The sequence below is a fragment of the Triturus cristatus genome, chromosome 11, assembly GCF_964204655.1.
Source record: "Triturus cristatus chromosome 11, aTriCri1.1, whole genome shotgun sequence".
NCBI lineage: Eukaryota > Metazoa > Chordata > Amphibia > Caudata > Salamandridae > Triturus > Triturus cristatus.
This window is the reverse complement of record NC_140594.1, coordinates 1083560029-1083577901: the sequence shown is the minus strand read 5'-3', so window position 1 is coordinate 1083577901 and position 17873 is coordinate 1083560029. Positions and strand designations below refer to the sequence as shown.

Genomic DNA, 17873 nt, shown 5'->3' with positions numbered 1-17873 from the left:
GCTCCATCACGGTCAGCTTGAACTTTGATTCTGCCCCGGTCCACCGCAACCTCAAGTAACCCATAAAGCTCTATTTGCTTTTTAAGTGCTTTTTTCCACTTATTCTTTTGAAATTCAATATCTCAACTTCTATACAGTGGATTTTTGTCATTTTGGTCTCTATTATTCTAAGCCTGCGTTGACTCTTTTTATGGTGTATTCATTGTGTTATTGTGTGTGTGTGTATTGTACAAATCCTTTACTCACTGCCTCTTTCAATAAGCCTTACTGCTCTGTGCCAAGCTACCAGAAGGTGAGCACAAGCTATCTTTTAGTGGTACTTACCTTACCCTTCCTTGAGTGGTAGTACCTGCCTGGCCTGGGTGCATACCTCAGCCAACCAGGAATCCCAGTTTTAACAACCCAGTTAACAGCCCATAGTTAACACTATAATTAAACTTACAAACCAGAGGTGGGAACTAGGGGACCCTTTTGCAGGCCACCACTGTAATTGTCACCGTTAAGGCTCAGTTATCTCTATGGCACATGATGAATCAATGCACCCATGCACAGCCCCAAGCTTCATTGTACCATGAAGGTTCCTCTGCTGTTGCATCAAAAACAATTAAGTCCTCCTGTGTCTAAAAATCAAAAACACATTCTACCTGATCTTTTTAGTAGTGTTCCATATGATCATATAATGTGTAGTTACCTTGACATACTATTGCCACTTTAGGCAACTAAAAAAAAAACTCCAGCATCTGCCTTTCATGTTGACTTCTGTGTACGTAGATTGATGTTTCAGTCTGTCTTCTGCATCTGTGTTATTTGCAGCACCTATATGTCTAAAGATCATGCATAACTGGTTGAAAATAAAATATGTCTGAGCCACGGTTTCAAAAATCCTTAAGATACTTCTACCAATGGCATAGGAATTCTCTCATGGAGTTTGGAAGATTTTACATCAATTATTGCTGAATTTATTACAAGACAGGAGACTCTATTCTGCAGTCTCTCTTCTTGGTGCCTATTTAAATAGTAAATTCAAAGCCCATACTCCTACTTACATGGGCAGGAAGTAAACAACATAGACAAAGATCTCCATATAGGTGTAGTCTTTCTTTTCTTTCTACTACATGAGTTAAGTGCATGTTTGGAATGTAAGCGTGTTTTGATATGTGTTGTATATTTAAGGGTAAGAGCTGTAGGCACCTTGCAGATCATTTAGATTTAAGTTGCTGAAGGTATTTAGATATTGGTTTGCTTGTTATGGACTCGTAAGATGAAGCCAGGTTGTCCTGGCAGGTTTTTTGCTCCTGAGGAGTGTTTACAATCAATCACAATCAAGGGCTGTGTGGGAACAAGCACAGCAGCTTTTTATTGATTTCTTTCTTCCTTCCCTTAAGCCCTTTCAAGCAGAGTTTGTTTACTTTGTTAACTAATCCATGTCTGGTTGTCCTGATGGAGGTTCAGCTTCAGTATTCACCTCAATTTATGTTTTTGGTTTTGACTAGGGATACACTGAATTTTAGTGCTGGAAGGAGTGCCTGGTTCATATTGCTCTAATTGTTTATTTGAAGATCTTTTTAAAGCTGTGCAATTTTCACATTGTCTGTGGGTTCAATTTACTAAATTACATTTATAAATGCTATTATGCACTCATGGATCACCTGGTTGAGATTTCTTGAGAGCCAATGATGCACCATAAATGATTTGCCTCCAAAACAATAATTAAGATTTCAGATGCAAGATGTTTATGACGGTGGCAACGAATGCCGGTGCCAATTGAAGTGCCTAATTCTTTCAAAGCTTAAGTGCAGCTCCCAAATTCTTTTCTTAGGAGGCTGCCGCATATCTAGCAAGCTATTCCTCCCCTCCACTGAAACCCCTCTAAGGCTCAGGTGAGTGATGTGAGTACAGTTACAAGACGTAAAGCCTGTCTGCTCCTCGCCATAGCTACTAGGGGTTTGAGTTTAGGTTAATTTAATGACTTTGGAGTTCACCCTGGAACGCTGGTGTGATTATTCCATGAGGGGGGTGGATTTTTCTCATTGAGGCTTTTACTCATTTCAGGCACGCTTCAGTGGCAAAATATGTCAACAGAAAACCCCCCACTGGCGTCTTATTACCCAGTATCTTGCAATACTGAATCAGGAATACCTGGATAACCGTGAGGAAGGCATTGGTAATTTACGTGCATTCTAAAGGTCATAAATTGGTGACTTTAATTTCCCACAAAAGGATGCCTTATGTATTCACATTATAGGGTGTGGGTTTGGGTGAAACAATGGCTGATGCTGCATGAACATGCATGATCTATGGTTTATGAGTTGCTGCAAAAAGGACCTACTTCAAAGTTCACTATTTGGATGTAACTAAAAGGCTAGAGCCAAGAATGACTACTCTTTCTTCGTGGGCTCCCGCACAACACTCAGCAGCACTTCACGAAGCCATGCCGCTTGAAATGTAGGGTCAATCCGCTTTCTGGCACTAATATATCTTAGTATCAGAATTTGCCACAAGTGCAGTATAAAGAATGCTTTGCACCGCTGAGTGCCAACAACCTGTTGATATATGCCAAGGAGTGTAACATTGAAAGTAACAGAGCAAAAATGTGATATTTGATACCAAGCAAAATATACTAAACTGGCATAACCCAGCATGGTCTTAAATGAAACCAAGGGCAAGCAAGGGCAAGCAGAATATTGTGGGATAGTCCCCAGCGTGACCTATAATTTCCCAATAATTAAACACTTTGAAAATCTTAGCCTTGGGCACTGGTCCTCCTGCTGAAATGTTTACTGTAGGGGTATCTTGAGTCGAAGTCTTATGCTAGACACTGCTTGCTGACACTTGTGCCCTAGCACACTGCTGAGCCTCTCATCAAAGAGACTTTTTGCACAGCCCATAACATCATTGGTATGTTACTCCAAGGGGCAGACCTATCAATACCACAAAGTGGGGCAACGTGTTGATAACATACTTACTTTCCAACGCAAAACTTTTTTGTGCAAGACACACAAAAGTAAAGTAACACAAATAGTGCTTTGCACTTCTTTGAACCATGGGCGTTCTTACACTTCCACCAATTATTTTTTGACCCAAAGCCGCATCTACTAAAATTGTTTGAAAAGGCTATGCGCTAAAAAATGCCTTCCGCCTTGAGACAGGTGCGAATGAGAAGACATTGTTTCATTTCTCCAACCTTTGACACATTGCATGTTGCTGCAGTGTACAGCACATATGTAATCTGTGAAAAATGTCAAGGTCTGTCTAGGCACAGTATTTTGTAACGTAAGTGTATCCTTCCAGTACAAAGTCTATGCTAGATACAATGCCCACACACTGTTGTAAAGGTGCATGTGTGTGGTGCTAGGCAGCATATTTGTGCACCAGCACTGCGGAAGAGAGCACCAGTGCAATATATTAATATCCCAAGCAAGCGCAGCGCAACAACTTTAGGTGCTATGCTGTGTTGCACTACTGTTTAGTAAACATAAATATGAACAAATACAGCACTTTTTAAATCGTGACATAATAGATTTGCGTGTTACTAAAACATTACTTGGCGGTGCAGCTGTGATATTTTACCACCCCCTCCCGACCATGCCTGTAACCCTTCACTTCCGGCGGTTATAAGTTTGATTGGGTATGTCTGATATTGCATGACATTGAAAATATAAGTGCTTTATTCCATACTCCCCAACGTGTCTTTGCAGTCCCACGTCTGCGTAGTAAGGCTCTCACCGACACTGGAAGTACAAACCCACTTGTTGACATCCTGTTCATAAGCCATAGGAATTTCGTCCAGGTAGTGCCGTTTTTCAGCCAACACAACAAACAAGTTTAATGTTGTTGAGTAAACAAAGACAACATTGCCTGCAGGTCATGCTCATAATAGTGGACAAGCTGACAGCTATGATTTCGTAGAGCAGCACTCTGGGGCATATTTTCAAGCCCCTATCACCACAGGAATGTCACTTTTCACGACGTTGTGGTGGCGATAGGGGCTTCGCCTTATTTACAAGGCAGCGTTAAGCCACTTAGGGCCAGATGTATCAAAGGGTTTTACCCATTCTGTGTCTATGGGAAAATGTGTTAGTACATAAGGCCCTTGGAGTGGCTTTTTGTAAATAAGGTACCCTTTCATGCTATACTTAGCGTGAAAGGGGAGGGCATTGGCTGTTGTGGTGGGCGTTTCACCGCAACGCTTATTGATTTGGATGCTGCCCCATATTTACAAGGGTGGCGTAAATATGGGGCAGGGCCAAAATTAAGACCAGGGAAAACCTGGTGCAATGAAGAGAAATGCTTAATTTCTCCTCGTTTTTGCTGTTGTCATGTGTGATGCGTTGTGCAGCACACATGGAAACAGCAAAACGCCATTGATTGTTTATGTGAGGGAAGGTGTCCTTTCTTGTACATAAACAATCATTTAAAAGAAATATGACATTTTGCATTTCTATGTGCGCTGCATTAAGCAGCACACGTAGAAGTTTCAAAACGCCATTTAGAGATTGTTTATGTGCAGGAAGGGACTTATGGGGCGCCACCTGGCAGGAATAGATCTATTTAAAGGCCATTTCAGGAACACATCTGCACGTGAAAGGCGTTTAATTTATTGAGGTAACATAGCCTATAGAAACAGCTAGCACTACTTCTAAAGGCATTAGTTATTTCACAAAAATTAATCATGTTTTACGTTAAGATACAAAAATCATTTGCAATCAGGTACAGATACCTTCTTGATTAATATAGGCAAGTGGTGCTTGATTTGCCAGCAGGGGTCATGACCATCAGACCTCTCTTTGTCGTCCCTTGATTCAAGAGTTCTTGGAAACCCTCCGAGGTCCTCCCCCAACAGACACGCCACATGGCTTTTCGAATATGCCTCTCGCAGCTGTGGAAAAAAAACAGGACATCAGAGAAGCTCTTTTCATGAATGGTAATTTCTCTAGAGTGGACAACATTACTCAGACTTTTTTTTTCAAGGAAACATCATACAAGATATTCCAGGAAACCGTAAATAGTTATGATAATATATACTATTGATGTGATGCATTCTGTTTTTACAGATAAATATTGACCAAATCACTTACAATTCAAATATGTAAATTTTTCGTTTAATAAAACATCCTGGTTTTCACATCACTAACATTAGTAGAGTTTTTCTTCACTTGGTTGGCAATAAAATGGCCACATGGTTCACTGTCTTCTCAGTATCAGTAGCGAATGAAAAAAAAGGCTATTTTAGAGAATTTACAGTTTTATTTATTCATCTGGAATTTTTCCAGGTTTTTTAGTTTCAATTGTAGGACACATTTTTAACTGCAGGCATATGAGCCGTCTCCTTCAGGGTTAGACAGATTGATTGATCGATTGATTAATTGATTGATTGATTGATTAATTTGAGCCGGTGGTTGCAGGTGAGGCCCGCTGGTAGTCATTTTTGGTGATCAGACCTTGACCCAGAGCAAGACAGAGAAAAACAACAAGGAGGAAAGAAGAAGGAAGAGAAAAAGAACCTGTAAGAGTGAGATAAAGGGGAGGACGTATCTAGAGGAGAATGAAAGAGGCTTAAGATAAAATCACGACTAGGAAGCCTTGATACTTGGCGACTTGGACATTTGAGATTGGCCGCTGGCTTCTGAGCAAACTTTTGGGCCTTGGCATTTATTCTTTCACAATTTAAGCCCCGGGGTTAGCTGACTTTTATTTTATTTTATTTGCCCTTACACCTGCCAGAAAAAACTATGATTTTTGCTTCCATGTGGCCACATGCCATGTGTAGGAACTTCAGCTGTCTTAGCTTTTTAGCAAAAAAGCAACTTGCATGCCGGGACTTAGTTTCAAGCCTATGATAACAATATTAAAAGGTAAACTACAAGTCCTAGAATGCAATATGCTAATGGATAAAAAGCAAGTATTATATGATAGTTTCACAAGCAGAAGATATGTATAGCTTTATCCTGGACGTAGCCATCAATGACTACCATCTTGTACTCAGATTTTTCATTTAGGGAGTGAGGGTGGACAGAGTGATAGGAAAAGTAGGTATGTAATTTCATAATATGGCTGGTTGGGAGCAATTAGGAGTGTTTTGATCCACGGAATAGACTTGGTTGGCGAATGAAACATTATACAACTCATAAAACTCAAAATATACATTTAATTGACAACTTCTTTTTGGTTTGTTGTAAATTGTGATTGTAAATAGATATCTTATAATAAATTCAATATCATAGCTGTAGTGGAGAATACAATCAGGCAGCTAATGCCTATACATTGATACAAAAAGCATACTCCATTCAGTCTGGTTTTGTAACATTTCTATATTCAATATTATAATAAGGAACACATAAATTAACCTTATTGTAAAAGGAATAGGAGCCCAGGGTAAGTGGTGATCTCACAGTGAGGAAAGAAAGAGAAAATATATCACTTGCATATAATCTTGTGTATATCAAAGAGATGGCGCCCAAGAAAGTATTTGACATTGGGTTGTGGGAAAAAGTTTGAAAATAAAACCTACACTAGTTATAACATCTCTGGGTTAGGTCACCAGAGCCGCCAATAGCATTTCGGGCCTTTTATAAATGTTGGGTCATCATCACGACAAAGAAAGGGCCATCACATTCAAGGACTCAATCTCGAGATGCGAAGAACAGACAACGCTATAGTCGTCAGGAAACAAGATTTTTATTTTTATGAAATAGGCCTGGACTGGAGTAGCTCATCATGCATGCACCTGGGAAACTTGTCAGCTATGGGTGCCCAAGATCCATCTAGATGTATAGGTGACCTGAATGATTACTGTATGGGTGGCACACATCATGTACCAATTTCTGCTGGGTCTTTTCATTATTAGGGCCCCAATACCTGCTACCCTCCATGTAGCATGGCATGAACACAGGCCCGTCAAGATCTTCAATGGATTGAGTGCTTGTAGATATATCCCAAAGCCTCTCTTAGGGGTCCCCCGCCTTGCTCAGCAAAGGCACAGCACCTGGTTGGTGTTTGCCAGATCCAGAAGATGGATTGCATGCTAGTCAGAACTAAAAGCTTGATTGGATGCTAGCCAGATCGAGAAGCTGGATTGCATGCTAGCTAGATCCATAAAAGTGAATTGCCTGCTAGCCAGTTGCAGAAACTGGATTGCATGCTAGGCAGATCCAGAAGCTGGACTGCACGCTAGCCAGATCCAGAAGCTGGACTGCACGCTAGCCAGATCCAGAAGCTGAATTGCACGCTAGTCAGATCTAGAAGCTGGACTGCATGCTAGCCAGATCCAGAAGCTGGATTACACACTAGACAGATCCAGAAGTTGGACTGCTCGCTAGCCAGATTCAGAAGCTGAATTGCACGCTAGCCAGATTCAGAAACTGGATTGCAAGCTATCAAAATGCAGAAGTTGGATTGCAGGCTAGCCAGATCCAGAAGCTGGGTTGCACGCTAGCCAGATCCAAAAGCTGAATTGCATGCTAGCCAGATCCAGAAGCTGGATTGCATGCTAGACAGATTCAGAAGCTGAGTTGCATTCTAGACAGATTCAGAAGCTGAGTTGCATGCTAGCCAGATCTAGAAGCTGGACTGCACAATAGCTAGCTCTAGAAGCTGTGTTGAACGCTAGCCAGATTCAGAAGCTGGATTGCATGGCAGCCAGATCCAGAAGCTGGAAAAGCTACTGCTTAGTCCTTGATCTGTCTACCTGGAAATTGAACCATTGAACTAGGGTCACTAGCACTTCCTGTTCGTGAGCTATTCAAGTACCAAAGTAGCAACTAACAATATCCCTAAACCAGGAGACAAAAACTTTTACTCCACCAATAACATTTCAAGGCAAACAGTGAGATACTGGATTGTAACCGGAGCGGGATCTTGTTTGCGTTCAGGTTGACAATTTGTCTCTGTGGCTTTGCTGTTATTTTCCTAGTTGCATATTCGGGAGCATTGTTTGTGGGCAGCGCCATCATCCATGATCCAAAAATAGCTGTAAACAGCACAGTGTTTGTGAACACTTATTGATCACTAACACCCTGCATTGTGTGTGAAGTGGGTGCGGACTGTCAACTATCTTTCTTGTGTGAGATTGCATTGTTTTAGTGATTGCATCATTTCCATTGTCTGAATATAGCATGTCACAACGCATGCTATTACATCACGTGCTTTTACAACGCGGTCGGTACAACTACTGCGTTGTTAGTATGCGATACCTTTACATCGCAAGTCATTGGATCGACTTGCTGTAGGGGGCGCGCTGGACTCAGGAATAGTATTATTTACTATTCCTACTCCAATTTGGGCAACGGTAGGGAAGGTGTTGGAATTAATTTCCAATACCCTAGCGCCCCCTACAACGAATCGATCTAATGACTTGCGAAGTAAAGGTATCGCGTACTAACAACTAATAGCATTGCGTTGTGATGACAGCGTTGTAAAAGCTGTTTCCCGTAAAGTCTTATTAAAGATTTGTTCTTTTTGTACAAAGTAGCAAGCCTACTTAGACAGTCTATCTTTATTACACCTTTGATACCTGGTATATTGTTTCTAGTCCCAACCTTCACAGCAACCATTTTAAGTTCAGCCTTGACTCCACCGAACTGCATCGAGCGGTACAAGAAGCTTGGCAGAGCTATTTTACATCGCTCTGCACCCAGTGTCCTGTTGTCTCTTCACTGACAATTTAGAGAATAAGATTGTTAAAAAATATCTGAGATTTACACTAGATCACCACATTAGATGCTGCTACGTTTAGGGGTCTTACTACTAAAAGCTTACTCTAAACACTGGAATGACACAAGTGACAAGTCAGGATCTTGTGAATTATGTAAGGGAGGCGTTCAAGATATTGTACATGTTTTATATGTCGGTCCCAGTAAAGTCTTGTTAGAAGCTCGGAACCGCTTTATAAACCCCATATGTTTCAAATATGATTTATTCAGAATTAATGATCTGATCAGTTTAATTAGATCACTACCTAATGAATTTGTGTGTCATAAACTGTAGACATTTTTTAAAACTTTTTTACCATTGTTTTAATGGACGCTTTGTATTAAGTCTGTTAAATGTTCAATTTTACACTGGATCTGAATGTTTTATATTATCTAAATCAACAAAAACGGATATTTGTGATCAGCGTCCTGTTGCTAGAAGCAACAAAAGACATTTCATAATTAAAAAAATTGTCTTTTTATTTTCCATCTATCTGCCCGTATTTTTATGTGCCAAGTGGTGCAAGTCTTGTATGACCCCGTCCCCGGTTCTGACTTTAAAATCAAAGAATGTCGTATTCTGAAATGTATACCATTAAACTATTACCATGACATTACCAGTTGCACTGCCATGGACATTTCCATTACCATATGTGTGCCATTAAAGTTTAAGCATTCCACTTTCTTCTTCCTCAAAACTCAGGATTAGCTGCTAGTTGTATGTCACACATGACATGGGGATCTGGCAGATAGGCAGCTGTGCGTTTGTGTCTGTGTACTGGTTGTACATATATGTATCGGTGCACCTTTTAATAACTAGCAGTTTCAATTTACATTGGTGCCTGCCCAAAAGAGGCTGTTTTGCTCTCGCTATAGACAGCCTCAGCTGCCTGCAGCGAGGCCTCATGTTACTGATACTTTACAAAAAGTATATATAAAGAGGTGTCTGGAGAGAGAGGGCTTGTGGGTCCACCCCCTTATTCATTGGTAGTTGGGTGATTTTGATGCGTTGGTATTGGAAGGATGAAGTGTCTGTCGACCACTGGACACACAAGCAGTCCAGTGCTGGAGCTATGAAGACCATTTAAAGAAATGGGGTAACCCTGTGTCCCTCAGAACCTGGGTATGTATGATAGATAACCGATTCTTTATATATCGGAGCTATGGAGACAGCTACGCCATAGGCCTTCTCCCAGAGACTCTACTGCACAAGGGCTGTGCTGGTGAGCACCACCACCAGCACTCATGCTTTCTGGGGCACCGAAGCACTTTGTGTTGAGAGGTGCTGCACAGTATGCCCCCTCCTGTTCCTCTGGTCATGCAAATCCATTTCCTTCACATCCTTTCTGAAGTCCCACTGGAGAGGTACTGAAGTTTTACTGTTCAGCTGCTGCACACCTGCTTGACCCTTTCATGTGTTCTGAATGTTTTCAAGTATGGACACTCACAGCTTCCAAGTGGCCCATGCCACGTATGACACATCCAGACAGCAGAGCAAATTTACAAGTCCCAGAATGCAACTCGTGTTAACCAAAATGCCTGGAATGAATGGAGGTGAAATTATTCGTCAGAAATCTACAGAACTGAGATATTCAGCAATACACCTTCAAAAGTGTTATTTTTCATATACTACTGAAAACAATATCAGCTTCTTAAGAGATTCTATTCAGATGTACCTCAAAATACAAATTTCCATATTTTTTGTATACAAATAAAAATTTAATTATTGTAAAGACAATCGCTGCGTGGCAGATTTTTTTCCCGTTTGATGATCGGGAACGGTAAGTTTTGCAACTGCGAGCAAGATTTGCCATCCCCTAGTGCAATTTCCAGTTGCTAGGAGGACGTCCCATGAGGTTTTTCTAATGCGGGCATTCACGAGCGTTCACGTTCAAAAGGCTCCCGCTCAAACAAAATTCTACTCGAGCAGCAGCAAAATCAACTTGAGTAGCTGTACCTTCTGGTGCATCATGTGGTGACGTCCTTGCGGATATTTCGGCATGACTATTTCCGCTCATTGGTGGAACTCTGCCTTAAGTAGTTTTGATGTAACTCTGTGGGATTCCACTAAAACAATTCTGTGAGTTTCAGCCACCCTTACCCTCACCGCTCCTCCTCCTCATCTATAAATTCACCTTCTGATACACCCTCAGTCTAGCAGTCTCACATTACTGATAGCATCATCACAGCCTGTTAGACCAGCAGTCACACACTACAGACGGCCCTCTCACACTCCGACAGTACTCTTTCACACCTTACATGATAATTTCACATTACATACAGCCCTCCCACATTCCTCACAGAGTAGCAGTCTTACACTAACACCAACACGCTCATAATGTTTACAGACAAGGAGTCACACACTATTGACTGCACATTCACACTCCTCAGAGACAACCATTCACACACTACCAACAGCACCCGAGAACACCTCAATGAGTAGCAGTCACACAACTGATCTTCATTTGAACATCCCACACACATTAGAAGTGACACAATGCCAAATATAATATGAAACTCCCATGGAGAGTGGCAGGCGCGTATTACAGAGCACACTCAAACCACAAAAATATTAGCAGCAAACATAGTAGGACTAGCTTATAACTGAAAGTTTGAAGTGATCTGTGTGGTATTGTGGGTGGGCAGCAGGTGAATACAAGAATAAGGTAACGTGTGGATGAATAGATGCATGAGTGTAAGGATTAATGTGTACACCCTGTAGCTCACAATATGAACAGTAGCAGGTGCTAAAATGGCAGCAGCATTGGGACCTCTTGTATCAGTTTTAGATACTGAAGCCTGCTAGAGAAAAGACTTGTACTTCATTCAAGAGAAAGTTTAAGGCACTGTGGCCTGAATGAGGAAAGTGCAGATTTGAGCTTTTGAAGGACATGTGAATACCATTGCTTTTTTCGAAGTAGCAAGACCTATTCACTTTTCAAAGGTGTGTTTTAATATGGTATAGAACCAGGAACAGCTTTGTGTCTGCATACAAATTACTTGTAGGTAAAAAAGGTCAAAAATATATTTCTTATTTTTCTAAAAAGTCAGACTATCAGGTCCCAAAATGTTTTAATTGGTTTCTATTACATGCATTTTAATTGGAAATTAATGCAAATCCTAGAATGCAGACAAACACCTCAACTTCCTACTCCAAACAGACAGCAAAACCACCAGCAGGGGGACTCCCACCTTCCGTTCTCCAGGTCCATGTCCAGCCTTCTGCAACTTCATTGCTGACTTCATCGCCTCCCTTGCCATAGACTCCAACAACTACATTTTCCTCAGCGATCTCAACTTCCATCTCAACAATGACAATAACATAAACACTGTCAATTTCCTCGACTGCATGAACAACATCAGACTCATCCAACTTGTCCACGACCCCACTCATTATGCAGGCCACATGCTAGACCCCATCTTCACCTCCAGCGACTGCATCCAGTACAGCCTCACCATGGAACTAACCTGCACCGACAACTCCATCATGCACATCAACATCACCAGCTCACAGACCTCCATACCCAGTCTGCTCAACGCTCCCCATCGCAACTGGAGCAAAGTCTCAAAGAAGACATAGATCCAGCGGCGTAGGAAGAGGGGTGCGGTGGGTGCGGGCTACCCCGGGTGTCATCACTGAGGAGGTGACAAAATGGTGGAGAGCGTATGGATGAGGAAGAGGAGGGGGTATTTATTTCTGACAAAGTCTGTCTCTGCAGTTTGTACTCCGGGGGGAGGGTGACAAGAAATATTCCGCACCGGGTACCACCTGACCTTGCTACGCCACTGCATAGATCAATGCCCTCAAGACCACCCACCCCATCTCTTCCAACAACCTAGACCAGACTGCAGCTCTGATCCTCCTAGACCTCTCTGCATCCTTCAATGTGGGCTCCTACCACACACTCATCACATGACTGCACAACATAGGTATCCAAGGAGCCACTCCCACGTGGATTACCTCTTGCCTCACTGGAAGAACGCAAAAAGCCCGCCTTCCCCCCCTTCACCTCTGAACCCAAGGAAATCATCTGTGGAATCTTCAACACTTAAATGACACCTCTGGCCAGCATCGCCAAAACCGGCAGGCTCAACATCATATCCTATGCCAACATCAAACAACTCATCCTTTCCCTCTCTGAAGACACAACCAAGACCAACGTCCACAACTACATAACAGACGTTGCCAACTGGATGAAGGACAACTGCCTGAAGCTCAACACAGACAAGACAGAGGTACTGATTTTTGGAAACAAAAGCTCCCCATGGGATGCACTCTGGTGGCCCTCAGAACTTGAACCTACTCCTGCCCCCACTGACCCACCATCATCTGAACAACAAGCTAACCATGATGACTCAAGTCAACTCTGTCTCCTTCTCCTGCTTCTTCCTCCGCCGCTTGCTTCGTAAGATATTCAAATGGCTCCTCCAAAGCTCAAGATGCACTATCACCCAGGCCCTCATCTCCCGCTGACTGGACTATGGCAGTGCTCTCTAAGCAGGATCACAGCTCACCTCCTCCTTCAACGACACAGAACACCTCATCCAGACACGTCCTGGATCTCCCTAGATGAACCCACATCCCTCCCTACCTAAGGGAACTCCACTGGCTCCCTGCACAGAAAAGATGCCAGTTCAAGCTTCTGACCCATGCATACAAGGCCCTACACAACCGCAGACCCGCCTACTTTAACCACCACCTGAACTTCCACCAGTCCACCAGACACCTCCATTCTGCATTCCTTTCTCTAACCCTCACCCTCTGGATCCAACGTAGCAGATTTGGAGGTGGCTCCTTCTCCTACCTAGCAGCAAAGACATGGAACGGGCTACCCTTTTATCTATGGACCGCCCATCTCTTCCAGAGTTCTGAAAGTCCCTGAAGACCTGGCTATTTGACTAATCAGCTGGACCCTGTAGTGCTCTACTAATCTACTGATTGATTGATTGATTGATTGATTGATTGATTGATTGATTGATTGATTGATTGATTGATTGAACTGGATAAGCTAGTAATATCTGCCCACCTATTCCACAAGAAAGTGTGTCTCTTATTGTTCGTCACACTCTGCATCATAATACAAACAGCCCATGAACTGCACCGAGAGCACAATACCCAGTAGCGCATCTCCTAGTGCACACCTGAGGAGCCTCCCTTGAGGTCCATCACACATCTCTCCCCTGATGTGCATCATCCAGTGCTCCACTGCAGTGCATCACCCAGTGCTCGCCTGAAGTGCATCAAGCACAACTCCCAATAGATGAATCACCACTTTCTCCCCTGTGACACATCACCCAGTACACCCCTTAAGCACAGAATACAGTAATCCTCAGTCTTTTGCAGTACTTCACCCATTTCTGCTCTATGGTTTGTCCGTCCGAGCTCCCCTGAGGTACAATACACGGAGCTCCCATGAAGTGCATCACCCAGTGCTCCCCACAAGCACACCACCAAGTGAATATCTGAGGCCCAACACTCCAAACAACTATCCCTCATGCTACTCTAGTGCACATCACTGTGTAATCCTCTGTTTTACACCTCCTTCTGCCCCCCCCCGAAGCACATCAGCCAATGCCTCCTTCTGCTGAAGTCATCTATCGCTGTATGCAGAAAAGGCTTTCTGGTTTATTGTTCAGTGTGCATGGGTGGCTATATGTCTTTCCGACCGAGTGTAAATGCGTGTCTGAAGGAGCGTAGGCCTATATGCACATTCTATATGTGCATGAATGTCTGCTTATGGGCATGCACAATACAAATGCCAGATTGATTGGTTTTGCCAATGCCTGTTTTAAGTAACTGCATTATGGTGTTTGTTACTTTTATTATGATGTAAAATCTACACTGGAGCTGCCTTTAGTGAAAATGCCACACAGCAGCCCCCCTAGCGGTTAATAATGACAACTTTCATTGCATTGCACTATTTCATAGTGCTGTACGCAATGTGGTGCTACTATCAAAGAAATGGTATACTGTTTCTCGACCTTGGAAGGTAAAAGGACTGATGGCCCTATTTAGATCTGGGCGGAGAGAGAAGATCTCTCCCTGCCAAGACTATGATCCACCCATCCAAATTAAATGCAGGCAGACCATAGTTTGATGATGGCGGAGACTACTCTGTCTTCTTCATGATCACAGTACTGCGACGGCCTAACAGAGTAAGGGGCTGTCAGAGATTTGGCTATAAGTTCGCCCACCTAATTTATATGAGCAAACATATAGCCGTTTTCCAATGCCCGTCAACACCAAGAAAAACCTGGCGGTAGGGGCACTGAAAAGAACTCAATGTCTCCCTCGCCATGGGAGGAAACTCTCATGGCAAGGTGGATATTGTTTTTTTATTTAACACAAAGAAAATCCTGCTTTTGGATTTTCTTTTTGAAAATAAAAAAAAATGTAACTTTGATGTATATCTCCATCATATTTGACTGAGCCGTCTGGCAAAATTACAATGCATTGGCAGGAATCACCTTGATGGCTGTTTCTATCAATGCTTGAAATGTACGGCCGGGCCAGCGGACATTTCAAAATTTGACAGTCGGCACCTCTGCCAAGCCAATTGGGTTATTTATTCCATAGCCCTGGCGGAGGACGGGACAGCTGCCATAATAATTAAAATGATGCCCAAAGTCGGCCATGCCATGATTCAATTCTGCAGCCTATAACTCAAGCACTCACAAGCATATGTCAGCAAAAAACACTTAGCTCACTGAGCTATCTGAGCCCACTAGGCTGGTATACCATGTCTTAGTGCCAAAGAGCAGAGGAACTGGCCTTCTTCCTTTTTTTCTGCAGGCAATCATGGGTTAAACTTCCCAGTGGGTGAGAGCCAGAGGCCAGAGATACCCTTTCAGACATATGAGAGCATATCACTGCTAATGGACAAATATTAACACCTCATTGGGAAACCAGCATTAATCACTAGAACAATGTGAATAGCAGTCGCTAAACATGTCTAGAGATACAGAGAAAGGAAAAATAATGCCCTGTCCCCCCTCTTACCGTGCATGTCCTCAGCCTCGAAGCTGGTGCAATGTAGGTGGAGGGCTTATAACCCTACTGGAGGAAGAGGTGTGGCGCCGCGGCCAGGGCAACTGACTCCAGAATCTGGGGATCACAGTTCGATCCCCGGCACCGGCGGCAGATTAGCCCAGCACCATGTGACTCTCTGCAATAGCTTGCTTAATCTTCCCGACAGCCCCCAGCGCCTAGAGACCCTTACGGGTGATTGTTCGCACTTTACAAATGTGGATTATTTTATACTGTAATCAACCCTCGTCAAGTAGTGCAGCACCTTTGCGGGGCCATCTTCCTGGTGTGGCTGTGGTCTGTATGTCCATTCTTCTGCATCAGTTCGCATTCTTCACACACAGCAGTTATTATTGATGGATCTAACATCAGCAAGGAGCCACCCTGGGCTCAGAGTAAACTTAAGGTTCTTTGTGGCTCTAGGTAATACATATTTTGTCACTCCCTTTTCTTTTTTTTGCAGAATTATATAGCGCAAACTCGACCGGAGGTATTGGAACACTATACATGAGCACCGATTACGTTACACAAGGACACATTCATTTTTTTGGTAGGCATCCGAAGATTAAGTGATTTGCCCAGAATCCTCGGATGTGGACATGACCCTGAGGCTCGAACCTTGGTTTCCCAGCTCCAAAGTCGGCAGTCCAGCCGTCAGACCACATCCTAACAGCTTTGACGTGTATTCAGGGGCGTAGTTTGGTCAGTAAGACTGAGGGGGGGGTTGGTTCAGATGTTATGACAATAAGGCTGGCACATAATGTTTCAATACATTATACGACAAGCAGGGTGCATGAGAAGGGCTTCAGGGGAAGTGGAAAGGGAGCGGAATGTGGATTGATAAGAGAACTAAGAGAGAAAACACAATATTTCGTAAAATACCCAATATTTTGGGGACTTTCAAAATAGTGTGTGTGCATATTTGTCTGTGTGTATGTAAACTTTCCTGGTGAAATCCGACTGACATCTCTCAATACCCAACTGAAAGCATGTGTACCCAGCTATTTATCAGAAAATAATTTTTTTACGGGGGTTTAACGCCCCAAGCCCCCACCCCGAACCTATGCCCCTAAGTGTATTACACATTAGCTGCTAACTCAAGCCTCCACAATGCTAGACAATACTCAGCTTTCAGAAAGGGGGTCACACAGCTGAGATATGTCTTGCTCAGTGCCCTACAATCCTTGAGAAGACACTGGGTACAGAGGGACAGAGTGAGAGGTGAGATTGGTTGAGATAAAGAAATAGACAGAGGTAAAATAAAGAGAATTAGAAAATTGGAGTGTTGGAAGCTCCATTGAAAACAATGGAGTGCTCCGGGCTTATAATGGCTGGCATCAGCCCGGAGCTCCAACATTCCAATGCTTCTTTGTTCACAGCTCTGGCTGTGAACAAAGGCTTCAGGGAGCCTGAGGGGATTTCAATCCCCTCGCACTCCCTGAAGGTTTTCTTTTATTTGTTAGAACATTCTGCCCTCTAGTGGCAGAATATTCTAATAGCCTTATAGCCCTTCGTAGCTGGACTATACCAGCTATTAAAGTCCCGCTGCCTTGTTAAAGTCCCTCGCCTTCGGCTCGGGCCTCTAACGATGCAGCAGGCATTTAATAGCCGGTATAGCCCGCTACGGCAGGCTATAATGTCACTTTTCCCGGGGCCCCCTCCGCAGCTGAGGGCTCTGGGTAATTGCCCAATTTACCAATGCTTTAAAATGTCTCTGCTTGGCGTTATTATACATTGTTTGATTAGGCCTAATCCAACACTTTGGAAACAGAAAGAACTCTTGGAAAGAAAATTATAATTTGGAGTAAGAAAGCCACCGTTAGAACCATAGTATTCAGTGCTTAATTTGAGCCAGTGGTTTCCGGTGTTAGGCACTGGGACTTAATTGTCGACACTGGCGCTTGTGGCACTCTACCACAAGGTGGCACTGACTGGCGTTGACCACAGCAACCGGAAATTATTAATTCAATATACATAAAAAAATACTATTACCTGTTGCCCACGACATTCTTACTGCTTTGGCGGTCTCAAATAGAATTGTCACACTTGTAGGAGTATGATGGTTAGTAGTTGTGTTGTTCATATCATTGGCAGCATGGCAGGGGCAATGTGTGGTGCAAGCTGCAGTGGCCTCCTGGTGGGGGCCCTGGTACTTA

At 43.2% G+C, this 17873-nt stretch overlaps 1 protein-coding gene across 1 annotated transcript in view; it reads right to left on the bottom strand.

Annotated features, from left to right (window-relative positions):
• Positions 1 to 17873, bottom strand: part of TNFSF10 (TNF superfamily member 10) — a 122099-nt gene that overhangs the window by 74250 nt on the left and 29976 nt on the right. Inside the window, exon 2 of the mRNA XM_085635432.1 lies at positions 4721 to 4879. Within this exon, the coding sequence (XP_085491558.1) occupies positions 4721 to 4879 (159 nt within the window). The remainder of the gene's footprint in view (positions 1 to 4720; positions 4880 to 17873) is intronic.